The 26,884-nt window shown below is 33.4% G+C and overlaps 1 protein-coding gene across 3 annotated transcripts in view; it reads right to left on the reverse strand.

Moving 5' to 3' along the window:
- LOC113521732 (phospholipid phosphatase 2-like) overlaps positions 1–26,884 on the reverse strand; it is a 105,722-nt gene that overhangs the window by 41,376 nt on the left and 37,462 nt on the right. For all 3 annotated transcript variants that reach the window (XM_026907374.3, XM_031909758.2, XM_052899787.1), the window contains exon 2: positions 12,947–13,043. In XM_026907374.3, coding sequence (XP_026763175.2) covers positions 12,947–13,043 — 97 coding nt within the window. The remainder of the gene's footprint in view (positions 1–12,946; positions 13,044–26,884) is intronic.

Genomic DNA, 26,884 nt, shown 5'->3' on the forward strand with positions numbered 1-26,884 from the left:
AAATAGATGTTTTTTTAAAGTAAATTTCTAAATTATTTTCTTGTTAACTTTGATCGGTTAGTTGTCATGCGATGGAGCCATAAACCGCAAGAGTACTGTCCAGTAGGCGTCGTAAAACCGCTCAATGTGGACACGGCCTACTTTACACACTTGTCAGCTTACGCGAGATGACAGGTACACTCGGCGTAACTTTGTATTCATTCGAAATAGTAAAGTAAAAATGTATTTCTTGCATACAGGAAGTATAAAGATAAAAGTCCACCATTAGTTAACATCGGAATCGATTCAGAGACGCCATTTTCTTAAACTTGTCTCAAAATTAAGATTCCATTTTGATATTACAGCAAAATCTTCATTATATGAACCAATATTAAGTAAATTTGTAAAAGATTTAAGTTAAAATATTATAACTTTAGTTTATAGTTTTAAAGGGGACAGAAGTAAAACGCGCGGATACTATTTACAAGTTTAATACTTTGTCTATTACAAAATGCCGCGAAAACAATCATAAATTAATAGCTTTTCGATTGTCATCGAACTGATGACAGCTGTCAAAGCTGTCATTTATTCTTCTGACATTTAAAAGTATGAACGTTTCGGCTTTGGCTTCCTGTTCTACAGTCACATTAAGCCGTTTCAATACACTAAGACGAACTTCAAATTAATACATATTACATAAAGTGTCTTATAAGTAAAGTCAACAGTTAACAATAGATAATATAAGATAGTCCATAAAACAGTAATTTGGCGAAATTATCAAATTAAAGTATCAGGTTAAGAGATAAATTTAGAGAGATGCTGCTTCAGAATCGACACCACTGATCATATTAGTTCGAACCATAAGAGCTAATTGAAATTGTCACACTGAAGTTAACTTAAAAACTATATTTCATTTTTTTTTTCTTTAAAAAAATCAGTCACAGTGCTTGAAAGATATATTTTCTCATGTTTTTTATTGCGGGAGCCATCAAAAATTGATTTATAATTTGCTAAACTTTTTTTGTGTCACAATAAATATTTAATTGTGAACCTTATTAAATCGCATAGAAACGTAATGAAAATATACTTAATTACTGACCTTATTGTCATTTATAGCAATATTTTGTATGTATTGTACTTAAGTATCTATTAAAATAATGTAAAACTAATCTAATACTTTGTAAGCGTTTACAACATAATATCTCTAAGTACGTAATCAAATTATAACGAAATACTCGAATTCCGACTAAAAGCGTTTAATTTCCGTAATAATGCAGATTACTGAATAGTTTTGCAATAAAATTATTTCAATAACATTATTAAACTTAAATAAATTACACAGAAAATGAATTGAACCAATGGAAGAGGAAAATACTGCCAAATAATGGTACAAGTTCAAGGCTGATATTGTTTTGTTTATTTAATTAGCATAATATTATTTATATTTAATTAACCAGCTGTCTATATATACATTGGCAAATTAACATTATGTTCTTTCCATAATCATGAGTTTATTTTTATAATTAGTTATGTAAAGTAAAACACTGCAGTGGAAGCGTTTTATAAGGGAAAAATTCTGGACTCTAATATTGTAAATTCCAATATTATTGTGTTATATGTATTCGTATGTGTAATATATATATATATATATATATATATATATATATATATATATATATATCTCCATATTTACAACTAACCAAATTTTTCATCGTGCCTTCCACCAAATTGTTTATAATTACTCCTCTCCATCCAAAGGTTGACTGGAAGAGACCGCTTTTAGCGATAAGGTCGCCCATTGTTTTCTCATTGTGATTATTTCTTGTAATTGTTTATATATATAATAAGTTTACTATTGTAATCTTTTGGAGGAAACAATAAAGAGTATCTATCTATCTATAAGTACATTAAGTTTTAAGAGGGACGCTGCTGCCTATCTCCCTACCATTATGTACCCTTAGTCGCCTTTTACGACATCCACGAGAAAGGAATGGATGGCCTATTCTTTACCAAAACCACACAGCAATTAGATTTCATTTGGCTATAATGTTTAACAGTTAATTAATAGGCAAAAATAGCCAGATAAATTAACAAAGAGACAAACTTAATTTTTTATTATTTTTACGTAGTCAGTAAATAAGCATTGAGTTTCGCAAGAGAGCAACGTATTCGATTACGTTCAACCGAACAAAACTATTGCATATGCAACAGTTTATGGTTTCAATAATATATCAAATTACTATGAAACCCATTGTTTTGGGTTCCCGTGAAACGGTAACATACCGATTTTGTATTACCGCGTCACGTTCCCAAAACTACGAGTATGGCGCGTACAAGTCGATGAACCAAAACATCGGTGATTCGAATACGGTATCGATTAACGAATCGATTACTAAATATGGATTGTATTCATTTGGCTGTATGTTATTTATGGATTGCGCTTGCGAATTAGTTCACATATTTGTTAAGTACAATATATTGTGTTTTAGTGTAGTACTTTTTTTTTTTATACAACTTAGAATGGCAAACAAGCTGACGGCCCACCTGATGGAAAGTGGCAACCGTCGCCTATAGACATGAGCAGTACCATGGACATAACAGAGTATACTATTTCGCCCATGATACCCCCCATGCGTTGCCATTCCTGAGGACTCAGGTGTTATTCCTCTGTACTTAGTAAATTCACGCCATATCTCACCCTTCAAACCGAAACACAGCCATGCAAACACAACTGCTTCACGGTTGAAACACGAATGGGACAGAGGTACCTAAGCAATTGACTTCTGTACAAAGTCCTAGTATAAAATAGGCCACCCCTTCCTTTCCTGTGGGTGTCGTAAGTGTCGATTAAGGGTACTTTATGGGCGAGGGATAAGCAACGTCCCTCTTAGATCATCACCAAAGTCTAACTGTGGTTGTGCTCGCTACTTAATAGTAATTTATTTAGAGTACTTATATCTTTTGTTAATTATAATTGTTACATTAGCTACTAATAAATTAAATTTTATCTTTTCTCAAAAGCGTGTACAAAAGAGGTAAAAAGACATTATTTAAACAATACTAAACGTTATGTTTGCCCACAGATAAGGTGTCGGTGGTTCGACTCTCGGTTACATCTCGTTGGGTGGTCAGTTATGTCAGTTATCTGGCTTGACACGTTACCTGACACTGTTGACACAGCGCTGACACAGCCCTGACAGCACGGCACGACTCTAGTACAGTCGATGAGACAATTTGTAAACTAAAATTTTACCAGATATAACCGGTTAAACAAGTATATTCGTATAAAAAAAACTGGATTTTTTTAATGGGTGATAATGGAGTGGTAACCCCACCCGCGCTATCGGTATACACCGGCGGGGCACCAGTGAAAGATGATAGGTGAGGATGAAGCAGGTTAGTTAGCCCATCGTGACGAATTCAACAAGAATTGTTCACGATGGTTTCCAGGGGGAACCACGTGGAGGTTAACTTAATTGAGCATACTGCTAGCAATGGGGCTATCAAACTCCTTTACTAACAATCCCTTTCCCCCAAAACAGTGGATTTAATTGGACATAATATAAGATTTTGTTCCTAAAAACTAACTCAGAATTTAATCATGACAAAAATAGTTATTTTATGATTGCAATAACAATGACAAAAAAAAAAATTCAAATCGGTTTATAAGTATTGTAAAAAAAAAAACCTTCTAAGGTTAGGTTGCAAAAATGATTTTCAAAATAGGTTCAGTATCGGCGATTATCATCGTAATATAATTAACAAAAAATATATAAAAATACTTAACTATTCTTCCTCGTTTAGATCGTTTAAATACCTAATACGTATTTCCGTATTTTTGTTTTGGTCAATTAAATCTGTCTGGAATATATTAGCATTCATTCTTAAGATGTATGAATGAAAAATGAATGAGAAACAAATTTAAAAATGTTCATTGCATAACAAAAGAGGTAGTACAGACTTGGAATTAACAACTAAAACATCATTATTGAATACGACATGGGTTTTCATTTGTTCAATGTGACAATAAATGTGACACATCGTTGCTAAAATGACTCTATGTATATTATACCTAATAATATTCAAATAAAAATATTAAAACATATAGTATTAAGAATCTTAGGCATGCACTTAGATATCACTTTCTAAACGTGATTATCATGAGAAACATTGGTGACAAGAGAAGAATCGGTCGTAGAAAAAAGTATTGGCTATACAATATCTGGAAGTGGAATTGTGAGTATAATCGAATTATTCTATCTCACAAGAGACAAGGATAGACTTCGTGAGCTGATAGCTAAGCTCCACTAATTGGGGGGGGGGGGGGGTTAGCGATTATTAGTGATGGGGATCTAACAACCCTATTGCTAACAATATACTCAATCAGGTCGCGATCTCCACGCGTTCCCCCTGGAAACCATCATAGCCATCCATCGTGGTTAATTTTTGATGAATTCATTACGATGGGCCAATTGACCTGCTCCATCTTCACCTATCATCCTTTACTGGTGCTTCCCCAGCGTATACCGACACCGCAAGCGGGGTTACCATTCCAATTTTATTCATAAAAAAAAACCTTCATTAGTTGGAGAGGAAATATAAGGAGAAGAATATTAAAATGAGTTAAGGTAGCCTGGAACCCATACCAGTTCCGCCAATTTACTTCATTAGTATAGGTAAATAAATTATTTCATTTTATATAAAAAAAAAAGTGGCCCGATCAGATGTTACTTTTTTACAATGAATTTTTTATACGTCACAACCTAAGCCAGTATCTCTAATCACCAACTAAGCATCAAATTATCCATTTACTAAATCGAAGTACAACGAATTATTCACGAAAGGCTTTAGTAATATCGCTAAAGAATTTGTTCCAGTCACTCGGGTCTGTGGCTGACTGAGACGAATCTCTTAAGACATCGAGTAATGTTAATGTTTACAATGTTTATGTATGTTTTTTTTGCTAATTGTGAATTAGTAGATATTTTTTTATACAACTTAGAATGGTAAACAAGCTGACGGCCCACCTGATGGAAAGTGGTAACCGTCGCCTATAGACATGAGCAAAACCATGGACATAACGGAGTATATTGTTTCGCCCATGATACCCCCCATGCGTTGCCATTTCTGAGGATTCAGGTGTAATTCCTCTGTACCTTGTAAATTCACTGCCATATCTCACCCTATAAACCGAAACACAGCTATGGAAATACAACTGCTTCACGGTAGAAACACAAATGGGAAAGAGATACCTAAGCAATCGACTCTTGTACGAAATCTCCCTCTGGTATATATCTCTAAAAAAGTAAATTTATATTAATCTCTTACTAAGAACTTCTAAGAATTTCTTACTAATATAATAAACACTAGGAAATACAAGAAAATTTAATAAGAGCGGTCTTAATAATAATTTTCAAAATTTTTGTTTGTATATAAATTCTGCAAAATTACGCAAAAATTGCTTACTTAAATTAAAATATGGTTTTTTTTTATTTAGTTTTTGAGGATCTAACTTAAAAGTTGGTGTATATTTTATTTTCGTTTTACCCTTTAGAAATAGTTACGTATCTTTAAAACTTCGCGTACGAAGTTGTGGGCAAAAGCTAGTGGAAAATTTTATTATATCAGAAGCATTTTTGTTCCCGCCTGTCCCTGTCGTGTATGGTCATACGTGATCCCGCGTGACAAACTTGAATTGTCTACATCAATAGATTTCATTAGAAAAGAATTATTGATTCATCAGTTATTTAAAATATTTGTTGAAAATATCTTTTTATTGTTGGAAACTCCAACAAAATTTATTACTGACATAAAAACTTTTTGTTATATTTTTTTTCTCAAACATGCTTGGAAATGAATGAGCATTATTTTGACAATCTTCTTCGAGATAAATCAAAATTGCCGTACTGGCCAGATACATGCGGGCAGCGGTCGGCAAAAGTTGTATGAAAATCCATATCTGTCGTGTTTTGCGGCCAGATAAATTGCTATGTACATCCATGCCTCAGTTGCTGGCCGTTGTATGTACTATTAATTACAATTAAAAATATATGTCAATTGTCATATAATAGGAGAACGCATACATTTTTAAATCCATCAAGTTTAATATAATGTATTGAATCCTTGTCTATGGTCGTTTTATTGTATATTGTATTAATGGAATAATTACAGTTTCATTTAGTCTATGTTTTTAAACTATTTAATTATTAGAAATATAAGAGACAATTATATACATCATTATAATATTTACCAACGCTGAGCAAATTGTAATTTTAAATATTTCTTTTAAAATAATATTAATTTTGAATGATCACTTTAATAAAATAAGAACAGTACGGAGAACTCTCTTCCATCTTTCAATAATTTTTTTTTTAAATATAAATATAGCCATCTGCCGTAGAAAAAGAATGCCACAGTTACTAATTGTAAACACGGTCAATTTAAGATTTTTTTAATTCTATAATTTAACCTTTCTTTACGTCGGTTAAAAACAAAGCTAACATTAAATTGTAAAACAAATTTTCGTAATAATTTAATGTTTATAGAATTATAAAAGCGATTTCGTTATTGTATTAAGTTTTGCGCAGGCGATCTTTATAGACGTAGTGTTGGCCTAAATCGATTATAATAATCGATAGTGTTCACCCAAAATAATCTTAATTCGATTGTCCTATTTTTTTTTTAATAGCTGATAATGGAATGGTAGCCCCATCCGCGCTATTAGTATACACCGGCGGGGCACCAGTGAAGGATGATAGGTGAGGATGAAGTAAGTCAGTTAGCCCATCGTGACGAATTCAACAAGAATTGTTCATGATGGTTTCCAGGGGGAACCACGTGGAGGTCGACCTAATAAGGCATATTGCTAGCAATGGGGCTCAAACTGATTGCCCTATTAGGTTATAATAGATATGGTATGCAGTATTATTCATTTTAGTAATAGTACTTTCAAAACAATATTATCAGTTAAAATTATAATATGTTAATTACTAACAGTGTATTAGAGTGATTGTATGGCACTTTTCTATCATTTTTCTAGTATATATACATACATACATACATATCTGTCACGCCCGTCTCCCATTAGGGTAGGCAGAAACAATGGAACGCCAAATGCTTCGATTTAAACAAATCTCTTTCGCTTCTTCCACATTCATCAATCTTTTCACACACGCTCGCCGGTTACGGGCACTTTTAATTTGGCCCTTCTTCAGCACGTCGCCTATTTGGTCGACATACGTCCGTCTAGGGCGGCCTCTACCGACATCTCCATTCATTCTAGTATATATGTTGAAATGAAATGAAATTTATTTGCTAGAAACATTGTAGAAAAGGTGTTGCATTTGTGAAGTTTATAAGATGTTCATTATGTTTCGCCACATCAAATGGCATGCAAATATTAATTATTGAATTTATCCATTGGCTATTTTATACAGGTACATTATATATTACGTTACTGTAAAAGCCCGTACATTGGTCAATCTTAAGTTTTACCAGTAAATCTTAGTATTTATCAATGCGAGTTGGTAAATGTGAGAATTTTATAAAAAACCAAGATAATTTTTGTATCTTTCATCAAATCAAACCTAACCTAACCTACATGTCTAACCACAAGCACGAACATCACACACTAAACATGTCTAAAATTTAAATTTAATGAAAAGTAGAAAAAAAAAATGTAAAGAAAAGAAAACAAAAGGTCAGTTTAAAAGTAAAGAAACTTTCATTTCCCATTTTACCCGGGTACGGGTTTGAATTTTTAAAATTGCTTTCTTAGTTTTCATCTATCCAATATAAAAAAAAAAAAAAACCTATCTGAAATGTTTCAAAAATGTAGACTCAGTGGTTACGACTATGCGTTAATATACGGGACAATTAGTCACTCAATATTTTCAACTTAGCATGCTCTTTATATATTTATATATAAGACACATATTAATATCATCGATTATGCCGGTCAATCGAGTAGTCATAGTCATTTATAATCAGTTTATTATTTGCAATCGATTTAATCGTATTTTTTTTTTTTTATAAAACTTAGAATGGCAAACAAGCTGACGGCCCACCTGATGGAAAGTGGTAACCGTCGCCTATAGACATGAGCAGTACCATGGACATAACAGAGTAGACTGTTTCGCCCATGATACCCCCCATGCGTTGCCATTCCTGAGGACTCAGGTGTTATTCCTCTGTACCCAGTAAATTCACGCCATATCCCACCCTTCAAACCGAAACACAGCCATGCAAACACAACTGCTTCACGGTTGAAACACGAATGGGACAGAGGTACCCAAGCAATCGACTTTTGTACATTATCGATTAATAATCGATTCCGAACGATTATAGGGAATATTACCTACATAGAAGTAGACAGCGGTTGTAAACATACAATGTAATTAATGAACACATAATAGTTGTTGCGGTTAATAAAACTTAGCTGTGTTTAGTTTATGGGGTGCTTAACTTGAACGATGTCGTGATAAACTTAATAGAAAGGTGGGAGGAGTTTATTGGATTAACATTATGGGAATTTCTATAATACTTTAACGGAAATTATAGAAATATCATGCTACTAAACATTGTTTTTATTGATTTTTTTTTTGTATTAAGAAATAATGTAACTTGTAAGGAAATTTAATTGTGAGGTACATAATAAAAAAATAATCATTACTTTCGGTGCAGTGGAAATATTGAAGTTCCAAGTTTAATTCTCGGTGGGGTGAATTTAGAAATTTAACTTTTCTAATTTTTTTTCTAGCATAGATATATAACATAACACATAGAGCATTGTGCTCGTTAATAATGGGGATCAACTGCCCCATGGTCAACAATACATCTTATGTCAGCCTCCATGCAGTCTCTTCTGGACATCATCATGGTGAAAATACCTGTCATTCCAGCGAGAAAGGGATTGTTAGTAATGGGAAAGTTAGACCTCATTGCTGTCAATATACCATGTCAGGTCGATCTTCACTCGGTCTCCCCTGGAAACTATCGTGATTAATTTTTAGTGAATTTGCCACGACGGATTAACTGACCTACCTTGATCCCCATTGTTTCATCCTCCACGGATGGCCCGACATTGTATACCGTTACCATAAGCAGGTTTTCATAAACATATATCAACGCAGACGGGGTTACCATTCATTTAACAGCTATTCAAAAATGATTAAATCTAAGTTTACAATTTCTTTCTTTCTTTCTTTATTAAAGAAACCAATACAGGTCAAATAAAAACCATAACAAAGCAACGTATCACAGTGAGATATCGCAGGGTTATTATTATAAATGCATAATAACATGTGAAGCAATTTCCTGTCTGAAACCGTGTTATTGGATCGCCGCGCAGCCGTTCAGGTATACTATATACGAGGATGTTGCAGTTAAAACTCTTAACCAGTCAAGAGTACTATTGACTTGCAAAATCAGTCAAAAATACTTTTGACCGTATGCTTTAGTCATAATACTTTTGAATAAAATAACAGTTTTTTTTGTTGGATGAAAATGGATTGGCAGATCAGTTAGCCCATCGTGACCATTTCAACAAGAATTAACCACGACAGTCTCCAGAGAAGATCGCGTGGAGGTCGACCTGATGGAGTATATTGCTAGCAGTGAGGCAGTTTTTTTTTTGATGGGTGAAAATGGTATGGTAACGGTAACCCCGCCTGCGCTAACGGGATACGCTGGCGGAGCACCAATGAAGGGTGATAGATGAGAATGAAAACAGGCCAGTTAGCCTATCATGATGAATTCATTATGAAGAATTAATCATGACAGTATCCAGGGGGAATCGCGTGGAGGTCGATCTGGTTAGGTATATTGCTAGCAATGGGATTTTTAGTCTCGATTACTAGCAATCCCTTTCCCCCCTAAAATAACAGTTAAAAGTACCTAACCTAACCGCAAATTTACTAATTCTTAGTACTTCATTTATTAGTACTTCAAAAGTACTAATAACCAATAATTTTCAGGCAAAATAATGTTTGACCAACCTGTTCAGTCAAAAGTACTTTTGATTGATTTTACTAGACAATAATATTTTTGACTGGTTAAGAGTTTTGGCCGCAACATACACGTATGTAATGAAAGATTTACAACTTTAGTTGCGCCCGCGCAGCAAATGTTATGAATGAAAACTGTTTCCGTGATAAACACGAAACTAGTTATACTTAATATAAAACAGTTATTTCACGTTGTATATTATACACGTAAATAGAATAGGAAATGTTGGTAGTGTTGCTTGAATGAATGGCGTGCTTCTCAATTTATTGGTGTTCTCGAGTATGCGAGTCGAAGTAATTATCACAAATGTTGATATAAATGCACGCTTATAAATACGCCAAGTTTTATCTATATTTAGTAATTAATTATTTAATTTATTATTTTCATATATGTATATATATAAGATTGTCTGGAAGAGATTGCTTAGCGTAAAGGCCGCTTTTTTATATCACTTCACAGAGGGAGACTTTGTACAAAAGTCGATTGCTTGGGTACCTCTGTCCCATTCGTGATTCTACCGTGAAGCTGTTGTGTTTGCATGGCTGTGTTTCGGTTTGAAGGGTAGGATATGGTGTGAATTTACAGGGTACAGAGAAATAACACCTGAGTCCTCAGGATTGGCAACTCATGGGGGGTATCATGGGCGAAACAGTACACTCTGTTATGTCCATGGTATTGCTCATGTCTATAGGCGACGGTTACGACTTTCCATCAGGTGGGCCGTCAGCTTGTTTGCCAGTCTAAGTAGTATAAAAAAAAATTATTAGGTGCAATAAAGTGTAAAATAAATAAATAATACATACATATATGTTATAATTTATAATTAATAAATTAATTAATTAATATATAAATAGTCTATCAAAAATAATTAATTAAAAAAAACATGTTTACTTATATTATTCCATTTATTTATGTAGTAGTGTTAGCATAAGACATAAAACATACACAATGTTTAAGAAATATTTTTTTTTTATGATGGGTGAAAATGGTGTGGTAACTCCGCCTGTGCTAACGGGATACGCTGGCGGAGTACCAGTGAAGGGTGATAGATGAGAATGAAAACAGACCAGTTAGCCCATCATAATGAATTCATCAGGAATTAACCATGATAGTTTCCAGGGAGAACCGCAAAGAGGTCGACCTGGTTGGGTATATTGCTAGCAATGGGATTCTCAGTATCCATTATTAACAATCCCTTTCCCCCCAGAAATAATATATTATTTTAGAATCTTTAAATAAGTAATAAGAAAACATACAAGCATTCAAACAATTAAATTGCAATTTTTTTTGTGGGGCAATGCTTAAACTAATTTGCTCTGCAAAAAATACATTGCAGAAACGCAATAATAATAATAAGAAATAGGGATTACGCAGTACAAAGAACAGATCGAATGATCTGCAACATGCACTTCGTCTCTGCCACGAATAAATTAATCTAATAAGTTACAAGTATTTTGTAATAGTTGCCATGTTGTATGCCAGTGACAACTATAATGCAAGTGGTGGGTGGAACTTGTTTTGATTTTAGTACAGTTATTTTCTGATATCCGAGTAACTTTGCATTCATTATACTGGCAACCCGTCATTATTTGTGATCGGATTAATTTATTTTTGGATTTGGTTTAATGTAATTCGACTAAGAACCAACCTAATTGACGTACTATAAATGGTGCGAAATAATTATTCTAAATATTCCGTTTAGTTGGTAATTTAAAAACTTGTTACGTACACTGCAGTGCATTAAAATTTGCAATAAAATTCAATGGTTATTTTACCTATTAATTTGGAATCGATATTGGATTTGTAACTTTTTATATTTTCGAATTGCAACACTAGCAACATTGTATTTTAAGAAATTAAAAAAATAATGCGTTAATAGGGTTTAATATTGTAATTACGTAGTACAAAATTGTCGTTGGCAATAGATTAGACTGAAATCGATAATGAGAGTAGTTTCAAAAGTATTTCTGCTGAAAATTAAAAAAAAAATAGAAACTAACAATTTGATTCGTAAATAACTGCATTAGTACAAATTGTTTTTCAGTCATTAGCGCCCATTTTTAAAATGATTAATATATATTATACAAAACTAAACATATAATAATATGTACTCATGTGCAATTGTAGAAAAAATAAATTACAATCTACAAGAAATAACAAGCATAATTACGATATTTTTTAGAAATTATCAACGCCTACAACTACAACCTATCCAAACCAGTTCATCATCAAATCTGTGGGGTTACTCTTGAAATGAATTTACAAAGAATAGTAAGAATAGTTTAGTAGAAGTTCGATATTGTTTTGTTATATGTATATTAGTGTCACTTGCCAATGACAAACATAATTCATAATTGTTAAATACAAATAACTTTATTTTGTTTGTAAAATGGTATAAAGATGGTACATAATATTTAAATATTGTTCACAATTTTCACCAGAATCTGGCGTACAAAATTTATTTAATTGTTCTACTATGCTATGCTACGATTACAAAACAAAACCAAATGTCACATTTTTTTCTTATATCGTCATATTATATAAGTGTCAACATATTTACTTATTAATAATAAATTATATACAAAAATTACAAATGGCAGACAATTAATTGAGTCACATATTAAAGCTTTAAAATGGTTAAAATATTTTTTTTTTTATGGGTGAAAATGGTATGGTAACCCCGCCTGCGCTAACGGGATACGCTGGCGGGGCACCAGTGAAGGGTGATAGATGAGAATGAAAACAGGCCAGTTAGCCCATCATGATGAATTCATCAGGAATTAACCATGATAGTTTCCAGGGAGAACCGCGAGGAGGTAGACCTGGTTGGGTATATTGCTAGCAATAGGATTCTCAGTCTCCATTACTAACAATCCCTTTCCCCCCCAGTGTAGATCAGTTCATCACCAGTGGTACGAGTAAAATGAAAAGAAAACGTTTTAATAAAGCTCAATGTACTTACCTAATAGTAATATAGGTAGGTCGAGCACTAAATGCCACCAGAGACTGTGTCGCGCCTGCATCTCCTCAGGCGCTGGAGGCCGGGGTTCCGAAACCGTCTGTAATGAGAGAACACGAAGACTTAGCATACGAGTAGCTAATAAGTATAATAATTAATTAATAATTAGCTAAGAATGATTAAAAATATAAAAAAAAAAAAATCAATTATAAAAAGTAACAAATTCAATTAGTAATACAACACGTAGTAATACAATATGTGGTTAGAGCTTGTATTTCTCCTGTCGAATAAAATTTCATATAAAATTTTTTTCTTAAATATCTCCTATGTACAAAGTTCAGGCTTCGTATACTTAAAATTTCATTACATTAATAAGATTACATTATTTATTGATATTTTTTTGTTGGAAACATTATCTTTTTATATGTAGCGAGCATGATTTGCTAAAACTACCCCTCTAGATCCTTCACACCTCATTTGATAATCAAAGGGAGAGGATTATTAGTAATGGGATTAAGCGGCCCCATTACTAGCAAAATTTGGCACTAGATGGCGCTATGTTATACGTTCAGTAGTATTTATTTAGTAGCTTTTACCCGTGACTTCGTCTGCGTGAACAGGGACAAAAAGTATCCTATATTCTTCTCCATTCCATATATTACAAGTATTCCATAATGATTGGGTAAGCTCTTAATGCATCATAAGGTTATACCTTAGATTATGAAGTAGTAGAAGTTGGCAATGTAAAGGAAAGAAAATACAATAATCTGTATGTTAGAGCGAGACAGACAATAGGACAATAACTTGCACAACATATGCTCGAAGCGGTTTTGGTAGGAGTATGGACAAAATAATTTCTAATTATTTTTAAGTCTGTACTATATTTTATAGCATACACTATATTTAATAGCGCATTGTGTATAACGTTGTTAATATACAAACAAACGTACTTCCACAATTGTAGTATTACTAAGGATTTAAAAATTAAAAAAGTGATAATCATGTTAGTTAGTACTCAGTGATTTGATTTAGTGTTTTATAATATAGTTTATGTGTGGTAAATATCTACTTATATGTACATATATCGCTGTATATTTTCATAGTTTGTGTGCTCAAGGGTTAATACTACGTTCCGGGTAGCAATCTAATAATTTGTCCGAAGATGCCTCGTTTAGAGGCGAAACACGTGTCGCGAAACGTGCGTGAACAAAATAGCAGTCGGTGATTGATACGGAAAGTTGTAGAACTTCTGGTACTAATAGTGGTGGTCAATCTTCGAGTGTTTTTATTTTGTTGGATGAAAATGGATAGGTAACCCCGCCTGAGCTAACGGGATACGCTGGCGGAGCACCAGTGAAGGGTGATAGATGAGAATGAAAACAGGCCAGTTAGCCTATCATGACGAATTCATCAGGAATTAATCATGATAGTTTCCAGGGAGAACCGCGTGGAGGTCGACCTAGTTAGGTATATTGCTAGCAATGGGATTTTTAGTCTCCATTACTAACAATCCCTTTCCCTCCTAATCTTCGAGTGTTGGCAGTCACACACATACTAATGGTAGCGGAATTAAAAAAAATAATTCAAATCAAATAACAGTGATAGAGACTTCTGAAAGATAAAACCTAGTTCAATTAAAAATATGCATATCTCTCTCTCTTTCATCTTCAAAACAGATGACAGCTATATTAAATAGGAAACGCATGGAAATATACAGAATAAAATGCTTCTATCACTACCATTTGTTACAGTAAATCGTAAACCCATTTAATGATGAAATAGTTTGCGGAACGTCAGTAAGACGAGTCGTTAAACGCAGTGTAACTGCAGTTAAAATGTACCAGTTTAACAATATTAAGTATAACAGTGGAGGAATCCATTTCAGCTGGCCAGCGTTTGGGATATTTGGTAATATAATATTTTCATACACATTACTACAAAGTCTAAACAGCGAATGTGTTGCCAGTATTAGTGATTCATGGGAATTGAAACATATCGTTGTATATGTTAGTTATATGTGGAAGCTTGATGCCATGCGGTTCTTGGTATAGAATTGGCTTAAATTTTTTTTTCTATTTTATGTGACAAATGAATATTAAAATCTTCCTGTGCTTACGACCTCTCGGATCAGAGACCTCTTTAGAACGGGGACCCGTGGCATTTTGCCCGGTATGCCACCTTATTGTTACGCCACTGCCTGTATGTCACTGTGTTACAAATTGTGAGAGTTTGTGACACCCCTTCAATTCCCATGGGTGTCGTAAGAGGCGACTAAGGGAACATACTAATAGTTTTAACAGTTTAATAATAACAGTTTAGTTCAAAGTAAATGGTTGAAAGATGAGCAGTGTCCTTCTGAATATATCACCAAAATTTAACTGCGGTTTGCCAACCCGCCTGCCAAGGATGGCAACTACTGGCAAAATCCTCTTTATGGAGGAGGCCTATGTTCAGCAGTGGAGAGTTAACGGCTGATATGATTATGATGATGAAGAGGTAGCTCTCAAAAAGTTATAAAAAGAGTTCTTTTTTACCTAATTAGATGAAAATGGAATGGTAACTACCACCTGCTCTATCGGTATATGCTGGCGGGGCACCAGTGAGAGATGATAGATGAGGATGAAGAAGGACTAACTATATTTTTTTCTAGAAAGAACCATAAAGAGGTCGACCTGAGAGATACATTGCTCGCAATGAGAACGTTAGAGCCTATTATTACTGAAAATTCACTTCCTCGTAATCGTTGTGAGTACTTATAAAATAATTAATTCGTCCTCCTTTTACCTTATAATCTTTAGTACTAGGAGTACATATGTTGGAAGTAGGTCGTTATCAGACCTCCATGGTAAGTACTAGGTACATAACAGTTACTTTCCAGGCACTTAATCTGTACATTAACATAGGCACGCGGCGATGTGTCGTTGACGTAGGTATCAAGTATCGCTATTTGATTGAGAGCCTTCGCAACGAAATAATATTATTTTGTTTCACATAATTGAGGGTACGGATTTGATTTTGGGTCCGTTAATTTTATGAAATTTATTATTTTCTAAATTATTTTAAGACTACTTAACAATTAACCTTCTATAAAGATTTCGACTCTGATAGAATAACATTTTGTATTATTCTTAATCTAAGAAAAGATTACCAATTTATTACAATGAGGGCGCTGTTGTGTTATAACGTAAACAAAATTTATGTCCGATTTAATATGGCGTTAAAGGCGGGAAAAAAGAAATATTAAATATTTTATTTTCAACTGGCGCCACTTTCGCACAGCGTGATCTTTTCTATTTGTACTTATAAAATGTTCTACGTTTTCTTAGAAAAGAAAAAAATGTGTGTTCTAAATTTTGAACCTTATAATAATAAGTTATAAAGTATATTATAATTTTCATTTTAAAAAAGAAGGACGAAGATCTGATGCTAAATAGATGATCGACCTATTGAGGTTTTTGGTACAGTCCAGTGACCTCTAGGCCATTGTTAGCCAAAATGGTATGAAGTCTAATCATAATAATAATATGATAATGTACCGTATTCAAACTCAATAGAATAAAAAAAAATCCTTTGTCATTTTAAAGTCCATTTCAATTTGCGCTTTTATTTATTGTTACAATAATTTTTTTATGCAACTTAGAATGGCAAACAAGCTGATGGCCCACCTGATGGAAAGTGATAACCGTCGCTTATAGACATGAGCAGTACCATGGACATAGCACAGTATACTGTTTTGTCCATGATGCCCCATGCCTTGGCATTCCTGAGGACTTAGGTGTTATTCCTCTTTACCCTGTAAATTCACTGTCATATCCCACCCTTCAAACCGAAACACAGCCATGCAAATACAATTGTTTCACGATAAAAACACAAATGGGACAGAGGTGCCCAAGCAAGTGACATTTGTACAAAGTCTCCCTCTGGTGAAATGAAATGTCAAATGAAGTTTCGAATTCTATTCTCTAATAGGACAATATGATTTCTATATTCTATTCTCTGATAGAAATAATGTACATACAAAGTAATGTAACATATCAGGAATGATAACATGCATGGGTTTCAAAGTCTGTTTTGTAATGTTCATGGTGTAATTGTGTAATTCATCTTTATAGGCGATGGTTACTATTTTCCATAAATTGAGCTATCAGCTTATTTGCCATTCTATGTTCCATAAGAAAAATATTGCAATAATCATACCATATAGTGTGATATCTAAGGAAGGAATCGAGTCGAAACATTGAAATCAGCGTATACATATTAGACAAATTATAAGAGTGATTAAAGCAAGACACTTAGATCTCTGAGCCACAAGGATTTTGGCGTTAAGAAAAATAGATTATTAGTTTTTGAGAATCTCCGCACTTCCCAAATGTTGACTGATAGAGAATGCCATTATAATCAAGTCCGCCTTTGTACTACGTTTTATTGATTAATAAAGTTTAAACAAATAAATTGACTATCAGAGAACACTATATAGAATTAAGTTTGTCTTTTGTACCATATATGTTTAGTAAAAAAAACATATTATAAAGATTTTACTTTTGGTTTGAATATAGATAAGTGGCAAAGAACGTATTTGCACAATGCTCAAGATATATTTTTTGTTGTCAAAAATGACAGTTGTAAATTAGTTACGATTGATAGATAAAGAATAATGTCTACGCTCTATCTATGGTCATATTTTCTCGTCACTAGTAAAAAGACATGGCATGACCAAATAGTTGTCGTATACACATAATTCGTCTCGATTGACACATAATTTCAACAGTTTATGACACTAAAAGCTATATAAATATACAATAAAAACTCGTGTGTGTGTATGCCGGTATTTACCAACATTATATTATAACCTCCACCTTATTTGGGAGAGAATTTTAACTCTGCAGTCAATAAAAGATATGATATCTATGATATGGGAGTGAAGCCTAATACGGACTGGTTTAAGGTACTGGAACTATTTCTTTGGAATTGGTTTAATGATATTATATATTTTTTTTATATTTTATTCAGTACGATCATTGCATTTATGTGTATTGTTGGAAAGATTTTATTGCGCGATTTTTTTTTCTTTCATTCTATCATATACGAAATGTAAAATATACGAGGTCTGTCCGGAAAGTTCGTATAAAAGTGTTCTGGAATGCGAGAAAGAGGAGTGGGGAGGCCAGGTAAGCGCAGGACCCCTTCCTTATGTCCCTAACAATGCTTCAGTTCTGGTCTGACCGCCGTGCGGTGCGAACTGGCTTGTCACGCCATCTGTGAAGTTACCTCTTAACGAAACCCCGTCGGCATGGAGCCCGCTTCCGTTGAAGAGCAGCGCGTCGTAATCAAGTTTCTCTCGAAACTCGGCAAGAATGGCCGTGAAATTTTTGCCGATCTCAGAACAGTTTATGGGGATGATGCTGTGAAGGAACCAACCGTCCACAAGTGGCTAAAAAGATTCAGAGAGGGCCGAGAAAGCGTTCAAGATGACCCACGTTCAGGACGTCCTTCCACTTCACATTCCGACGAAAACGTGGAAAGAATTCGAACTTGTGTTAACGTCGATGTGCTCAGACGCCTCAAAGCTCGTGTGGCACGAGTTCGTCCAGAATTGGCGCGAGAGGGGCGTTGGATTCTTCACCACGACAATGCCCCTGCCCACACCTCTCTTGTTGTCCGTGAGTTTTTGAGTAAAAATTCCATTACGGTGACCGAACACCCCCCCTATTCGCCGGATTTGGCCCCGTGTGACTTCTTCTTGTTCCCAAAAACCAAATTGGTACTTCGGGGGCGGCATTTGGGGGACATAAATGAGATAAAAAAAGCTACGACGGGGCAGCTGAGAAACCTACAACCAGAGGACTTTCAAGGAGCCTTCTCACAGTGGAAACGGCGTTGGCACAAGTGCATTATGTCACAGGGGGAGTACTTTGAAGGGGATAAAATTGATTTACCTGAATAATTGTAAAATAAAATTTTTAAAAAACTTTTATACGTACTTTCCGGACAAACCTCGTATTTCATACTTATTATTATACAGGGTATCCTGTAAGTAGTGGACCAACGGTTAAGGGGGGGGGGAGGGGGTAGTGAGACTTATTATCTAACAAAAATACTAAAATTTATAGTCCTAGGTCTTGTAGTTATTAAGTTATGCTTTGTTTTCAAAATGTGGTGAAAATATCGTCCATGTAAGCTAAATATTCAACTTTACCATTTTCGTTTTATTTTTATTTTATTGTTGTTTTTTTGTTTAAGGTAGTTAAGAATACATAAGTTTTATTTTATTGTTGTGTGTTTTATTTTTATTTTATTGTTGATTTTTTGTTCAAGGTAGTTAAGAAAACATAAGTCTTCCTAAGTAAAATGATGTTTTTTTTTCTTTTTTTTTAGGTCAACACACAGTAAACACAATAACAATATATATACATATGTATCTAAATATCAATAATTTTAGTGTCACCAACGACGTTGGCCACCTATTACTATAAAACAAAATATGCAAAATGGTTGTGTGCAACTACTTGTACAAAATCAAACATATACACATACATGAATGACAGAAATGTAAAGAGGTGCGTACCAGTGATACACTCAAAATCAAAGAACTTCCAAATCGATGTTATATGTTTTAAAATGTTCAAGCATATTTTTTTTTAATGGGTGATAATGGAATGGTAACCTCGCTTGCGCTATCGGTACACGCTGGCGGGGCACCAATGAGCGATGATAGATGACGATGAAAGCAGGTCAGTTGGCCCACCATGATGAATTCGACAAGAATTAACCATGATGGTTTCCAGGGGCAACCGCGTGGAGGTCGACCTGAGAGGGTATATTGCTAGCAATGGTGCTATTAGCCCTTATTACTAACAATCCCTTTCCCCCCTATTCAAGCATATTGAACAACAACAAGAAAATTAGAACATAAACTTGATGCAAACTTTACGTTTAAATGTTTTCTAACTGAAATTTCGAAAAGCACTAAAGTGATTTAATATATTTGGCCAATATATAGGTATTGGTATATATTACTCAATCTTAGTAAGAAACTGGCATTGAATAAGACGGCCACTTTAGTATTAATATTAATATCAGACAGGATCCGCTTTGGCAAATGAAATGCTGAATAAATCTTTTACTTGCCAAGTGATTGGTTTGAAAACAATCCTTCTTTTTTTTAATGGTAATAGCATGGCAATTCGTCAAATCTAGAATACGTTTATGCCCGTTACGAGTTTAAATTTTTAATAGACTTCAATAACAAAGTTCTTAAATTATATATATATTTTATATATATATATATATATATATATATAATTTAATAATAATTTTTAGAAATTTTGCTTATCTGTCTGTATGTTTATTTCGGCATCACACAAAAACTACTATATTTAATTGAATTTACGGTTTAATACACCGGTTTTAAAGTTAGACCAATTTAGAAACTACTTCTGAAATCTAAGCGTACGAAGAGTAACGGGCAAAAACTAGTATCAAATATTAAGAAAAGATTGTGTCCCACGAAAAAAAATCTACTTCAATTGTGATTAAAACAGTTATTTTGATCCCAAAACTAAACCAATGAATTAATTTTGATAACATTTCTATAGGATCAATCTGTAAGTAAAAAAGATTTTTGATTTAGTAAAAAAGTAGTTGAAGTAAAAAAGATTTAAGATATAAAAAGAATTTTCCAAATCGGTTAAGAACTGACAGAGTTATGAAATAACAAGCCTAATAAAATTAAAAAAACGTCCGAATTTTTCTCAACCTCCCTTTTTTTAAGTCGGTTGATATACCTTACGGATTTATTATATAAACAGATGTACAGATTTAGATGCAATTTGACATACAGATAGATATTATTTTTAAGTTAATAATGTATTTATTTATTTTAAAAGGTACATCAACAGTTTAAACACAAATATTAATATTAATTGATATACAGGGCTTGCATTTACATTTTATAATTATGGTATTTTTATCCAGATAATGTTATTAATTACATTTATAGACAGCGCACATATATGATATCGAAGATTTTGAAAATTTCGGCGTTAACCACAAATACGGCAAATATGTATATAAACTTGAAAATGATTCAGTTGGATAATCCAAAGCCCTAGCAATTGTAATGTATTTTTTTCAAAATATTCAACATTTCACATTTGGCAAACATTGTTACAAAAATATTACCACACAAACATTCCCGAACAATGAATCTTGTATCCTCAAGAACAATTCAACGGTTTACTTGCCGCAGCGGCGGCAAATCAGCATACAGATACACCTACATGCTGATGAGAATGTTATTCGTACACAACTGTCAAAATAAACCACTTCGTTAACGGTTATAACCGTTATTGTGAACAGGAATAACAAAAAACATATTTATGGCTGTATGTTACATTTCCTACGCGCATCTATTACATTTATGACTATAACAGCAACAGCGATTTGGATGTATTTAAATAACGAATTGAATTATACACCAATTATCAGGCACGCGTCACTTCGTACAATAAAAAGTTGTATGATATTGCACTTAGTTTATTGAATTTGATATAACTATGTAGTATTTAGTAGTGGTTAAGTACTTTATGATACCTATGTATGATATTTTGAATAGACGCAGGTTTAAATAGTTGTGTACGAATTGAATATTATTTAACTAGATAATCCATAAGCCTACTAATTGTAATAAATGAATGACACTATGAATATTTATTTACTTTATTGTATTGTAACAGTTTCATTTAATATAAGTACGATGCTAATTCGTAAAATAACATTGTGATTTTTTGCTCAGTAATTGCATTTTTCTTTATTGTTCATTATTATTTAAAGATGAATTATTCAGATAAGCTTTTAAAAAAAAACGAGAATAATAAAAAGTAACTTAAATGAATCTAATTATATACTGGTATTCAAGCTATTGTTGTATAACTAACTGTCCATTATGTCAATTAAAAATATTTATTCTACGTTCATACACATGTGGTCATAAGAATAACAATCAGTCAGGTGTACCTAGGACCCATTTGCAAATTACAGACACGCGAGGCATTGACAGTTGCTGTCAAACCATTTTAGGTTATCTGTCAAATTGTCAGTGACTTGAGCTATTTTTAGGCGGGAACGTTGGTTGATTCATTAAAAATTGCGTATCGGATCGGAGAATGTGTGGACGGAAATTGCAAGTTGACATAATTTGTTTTATTGTATTTTTGTATTCTATTAAAAGTTATAAAAATATTATTTATTATTACATACACTATTTTTTTAAATGGCTAAATATATAATGGTATTCCCGCCGGCGCTATAGTTATATTCTTGCGGGGCACTAGAGAGGGATGATAGGTAAGGATGAAAGCAGGTCAGTTAGCCCATCGTGACCATTTTAACAAGAATTAACCACGACAGTCTCCAGGGAAGATCGCGTGGAGCTCGACCTGATAGAGTATATTGCTAGCAGGGAGGCAGTTAGACCCTGCTACTAACAAACCCTTTTCTCCTAACATACGATATTAACAATTTCTTTGTTATTTATTTCTTTAATAACTAAGATTTAAGTTTGTAAATCTGGAATAATCTCTGTATACTAGTGCAGCTCATTAATAATAATAAAAAATAAAAAAAATCATTGTTTTACTTAGATCTGATATTAATGTAAAAATATATAAAATAAATAAAATTCATCTACAATAATATAGGTACCTATTTATTTTTGAGCCTCTGACGTTATGAATGAAGACTTACTATCCTTGAAGAAGCCAATTTAGAAATTCTCGTTACCCAAGGTCCTTACATTAGTATTAATCCTTCTTTGCATAATGGTCGAAATTTCCATCATAACATTGAATGCCCAAAAATTATATTAAAGACCAAATTCAGTTTAAGTTGATCGTGTCTGGATGCCTTTTTGGACATTCCATTGCAAAAAAAAAAAAACAAAACGTAGCTGTCAAATTTTTTTTAACTATTTTTCCTTTAATTTTGAACATGATTTATATCACCTTGATTTTATTTCGCCAATAAAAAAAAAATCATGCAAAGAATAATCATGTAACAATACTTTTTGTTCTAATAAAATAATTTTATTCAAATAATACGCATTTTTGAGTATTCTTTTCTACCACCTAGTTCGGAATGCAATTTCAACTGAGAAGAACGGGTAAGAAACAGCCGTTGCTTTTTTCAAATAAACGTTAAATTTACTACAAAAAACTATGAATTGATAAAATGACAATTACAAACTTCGTATCGATAAAAAAAAAGAAAGAAAATAAAAAAAGTTACAATCGATCACAGTATTCCGTAACAGACCAGTCTCTACTAGAAGCTAAATATGTACCTAGCATCCTACTCAGTATCTAGTATCCGCCTCGCCAGCGTACTTTAATACAATAGGTTCAATATTGTAGAGGGTCACAACGGACTCTGCGCGAGCGAAACCGTGAGAAACACTAGTCATAAAATATAATCGTTTACCCTCATTCTAAGTGTTGAAACTCAATCACAGTTTGCTTTCTAAATAGTGTACAATAACACAAAATTGCTTGAAAGTGCAGTTTCTAGCAAATGAGCTAGGATTACCGTAGATCTAATAAAAATTTAACTTTCCCAGGCCACAATAGCAAGTTATTCTCAAGAATGGTTCCAACAAAATATTATTTCTGTGTTTAACAGTTAGAAGCTTAACCTCAAAAGTTTATAATTAAGTTTAAATGTAAAAGTTTATAAGTAATTTAAAATAGTAAAATATATTTAATAGGATAGAAGAAAATTAACCGAGATGATTTTAAACTGTGTTGATACTGTAATATTTTTAATTGCCATTCAAGATGTTTTGTAATGGTTTCAACCTTCATTATCAATTAATTATGTTGTTGAAAGAATAGCATGTCTGTTAGTTTAGTTTTTACACTGGGGTCGATTTTGGGCATCATTTCCTAATTCTATCTCTTGACCTAACATTTTAATTTGATAATTTCGCAAAATTACTATTTAATGGACCATCATACATTAAATTTATAATAATTTTGATATAAATCTATTAGACTTTTTCTTTTGTAGTGTTTTTTTTTTATTATTTATTAAAATGCAATTGTAACTGTATACATGTATACTAGTGTAGGACGACACTAACAACCGCATTAGAGTAGAATCTCGATTATCCGAATATTCGATTATCCGGACTTATTATTTGCGGCTTTAATTACAGATTTAAAAATGGTATTCTGTATTAATTGGGGAAATAGGTATTATATAATCCATTATCTTTATAGCTCATAATCTTTATACAATATGTATGTAAAAACTTTTACATAATAAAAAAAAAATATTGTTTTTTGCTTGATCTGACTTTGAAATCGATTATCCGGATTTTCGATTATACGGAATACTCCTAGGTCTATTTGATTCTCTAATAATCGAGATTCTACTATACTAACAGCGACTTCCCCTCTGACACAAGCGTAATACTTGACTATTGCAAGCGTCTACAGACTGTGGTAACAGGTTACCATCAAACGAATAGCATATTCCTTTGCCGTTTTCATCAAAAAAAAAAAAACATTCTGCCACCGGCAAGATTCTATTGATATTAAATAAAAATAATATAATTAGCCAGTAATTAATGACATTCATTACATATAATGTACAGTTCAAAGTGTCTTATCAGCTGTTATATAAATACACGGGGTCGCCGAGGTGAACGCTTGAAACAAATTTAGAGGTCATTGAGTTCCTCTGTAAAAAATAAAGTGGGCAGAACATAGTTTATTGTATTACTAGCGGCCCGTCCAGCCGTCGCACGGGTGGATATTTTTACATTTTAAAAAGTGGCCATTAAGGCTGCACACGCGACGGAAACTTAAAAATGGAGTAACTTCTCCTATTTTCCCAACATTTCCCTTTACTGCTCTGCTCCTATTGATTGTAGCGTGATGAAAAGTATACTATAACCTGGCCAGGAGTATGAAGAATAATTGTACCAAGTTTCGTTAAAATCCGTGGAGTAGTTTTTGTTTCTATAACGAACATACAGACAGACAGACAAAAATTTTACTGATTGCATTTTTGGCACCAGTATCGATCACTAATCGCCCCCTGATAGTTATTTTGGAAATATATTTCATGTACAGAATTGACCTCTCTACAGATTTATTATAAGTATAGATTACTGTATAGTCTACATTATTTTTATTCTGATAAAGAATAGGCCACCTTTTTTTTTCCCGTGGGTGTCGTATGAGTCGATTAAGGGAGCTTATGGTGCAGTGATGGGTAGCAGCATCCCTCTTAAAGTATCACCAAAAGCCAAACTGTTTGCCAAGCTTGGCAAACACTGGCAAAATTCCCTTTATGGGCCTATGCCCAGCCTATGTTCAGCAGTTGGTAGTTAACGGCTGATATATATATATATATATATATATATATATATATAATTTATATTAATATTTATATTGTCTGCATTTTCAAGCTAGACTTATATAAGAGGCCAACAACTCTGTCGGTAGACACGTTTTCGTTACCTCATCGTATTGGTGCCTCGGTCTCGCATATTTTTATCCGAGCCTACATTTTGCTGTTATTTTGTATTTATTGTCGTAGTTACCTTTTAATAGCAAACAAGCTGACGACACATTTATTCGAAAATGTTAACCGTTTTTTTTTTGGTGGATGAAAATGGAATGATAACCCTGCTTGCGCGGGGGAGAAGGGGTTGTTAGTAATGCGGATTATCAGTTCCATTGCTAATAATATACCCTAACAGGTCGACCTCCCCGTGGTCTCCCCTGGAAACCATCGTGCTGAATTCCAAGTGTATTGGAATTCAGCACGATGGGCTAACTGACCTGCCTTTTCATCCTCACTTATCATCTATCACTGGTTCCCCGCCAGCGTATACCGTTAGCGCAGGCGGGGTTACCATTCCATTATCATCCATTAAAAAAAAACCCTGCCTGCGCTAACGCGATACGCTGGCGGAGCACCAGTGAAGGGTGATCGATGAGAATGAGAACAGGCCAGTTAGCCTATCATGATGAATTCATCAGGAATTAACCATGATAGTTTCCAGGGGGAACCACGAGGAGGTCGACCTGGTTGAGTATATTGCTAGCAGTAGGATTTTTAGTCTCCATTACTAACAATCCCTTTCCCCTCAAGTGTTAACCGTTGCCTATAGATGCACAGCGCCAATGACACTTATGCATTGCCATTCATGAGGAATGGTAATGCTTGGGGGAGGGGGTCAGCAGTTGCTACGCTGGCAGGCGGGTTGGCAATCACAGATGTTCCAAGAAGGACGCTGCAGCTCATCGCTCGACAACTAAGTACCCGCTCACCTGTACCCTCTCCCTACACTCACGGGAAAGGAATGGATGGCCCACAACCGGAAACATAAGGTAATTTTCCCGTGATATTATAATGTTTTTTTTTAATATATATATATATATATATATATATATATATATATATATATATATATATATATATATATATATATATATATATATATATATATATATATATTATATATATACAGATAGTTAAAAAAAGCATAGTTTTGGCTTTTATTGCTCTTACTAAGATCCCTCATACATTTTTGCCTTAAACATATCATAAATGTAGGTACAGACGTCGTCTAGTTATATTATTATAATGTTATTATATGTATATAGATTAGTCTGTCTGTCTGTACAATTAGTGATGACGATCACAACATATATGAATGTCGATGACACATAGCATCCGATTAATTTTAATCGGAAACTGTCACTCAGGAAGTGAGCCATAATATTTAACGTGTTACTAAGTGAAATATTGGTCTCAAAATGGCTACACGGCCACGATGACCATCTATTTTCTTTTTTCTTTGAAACTTTACTTTCGGTTGATGATCTTTTCTTTTTTTTTATCTTGTTTATTTTAGGTATTTTTTTAGCGGAT

This window comes from Galleria mellonella, unplaced genomic scaffold, assembly GCF_026898425.1.
Source record: "Galleria mellonella isolate WM207_F2 unplaced genomic scaffold, CSIRO_AGI_GalMel_v1 utg63, whole genome shotgun sequence".
Taxonomy (NCBI): domain Eukaryota; kingdom Metazoa; phylum Arthropoda; class Insecta; order Lepidoptera; family Pyralidae; genus Galleria; species Galleria mellonella.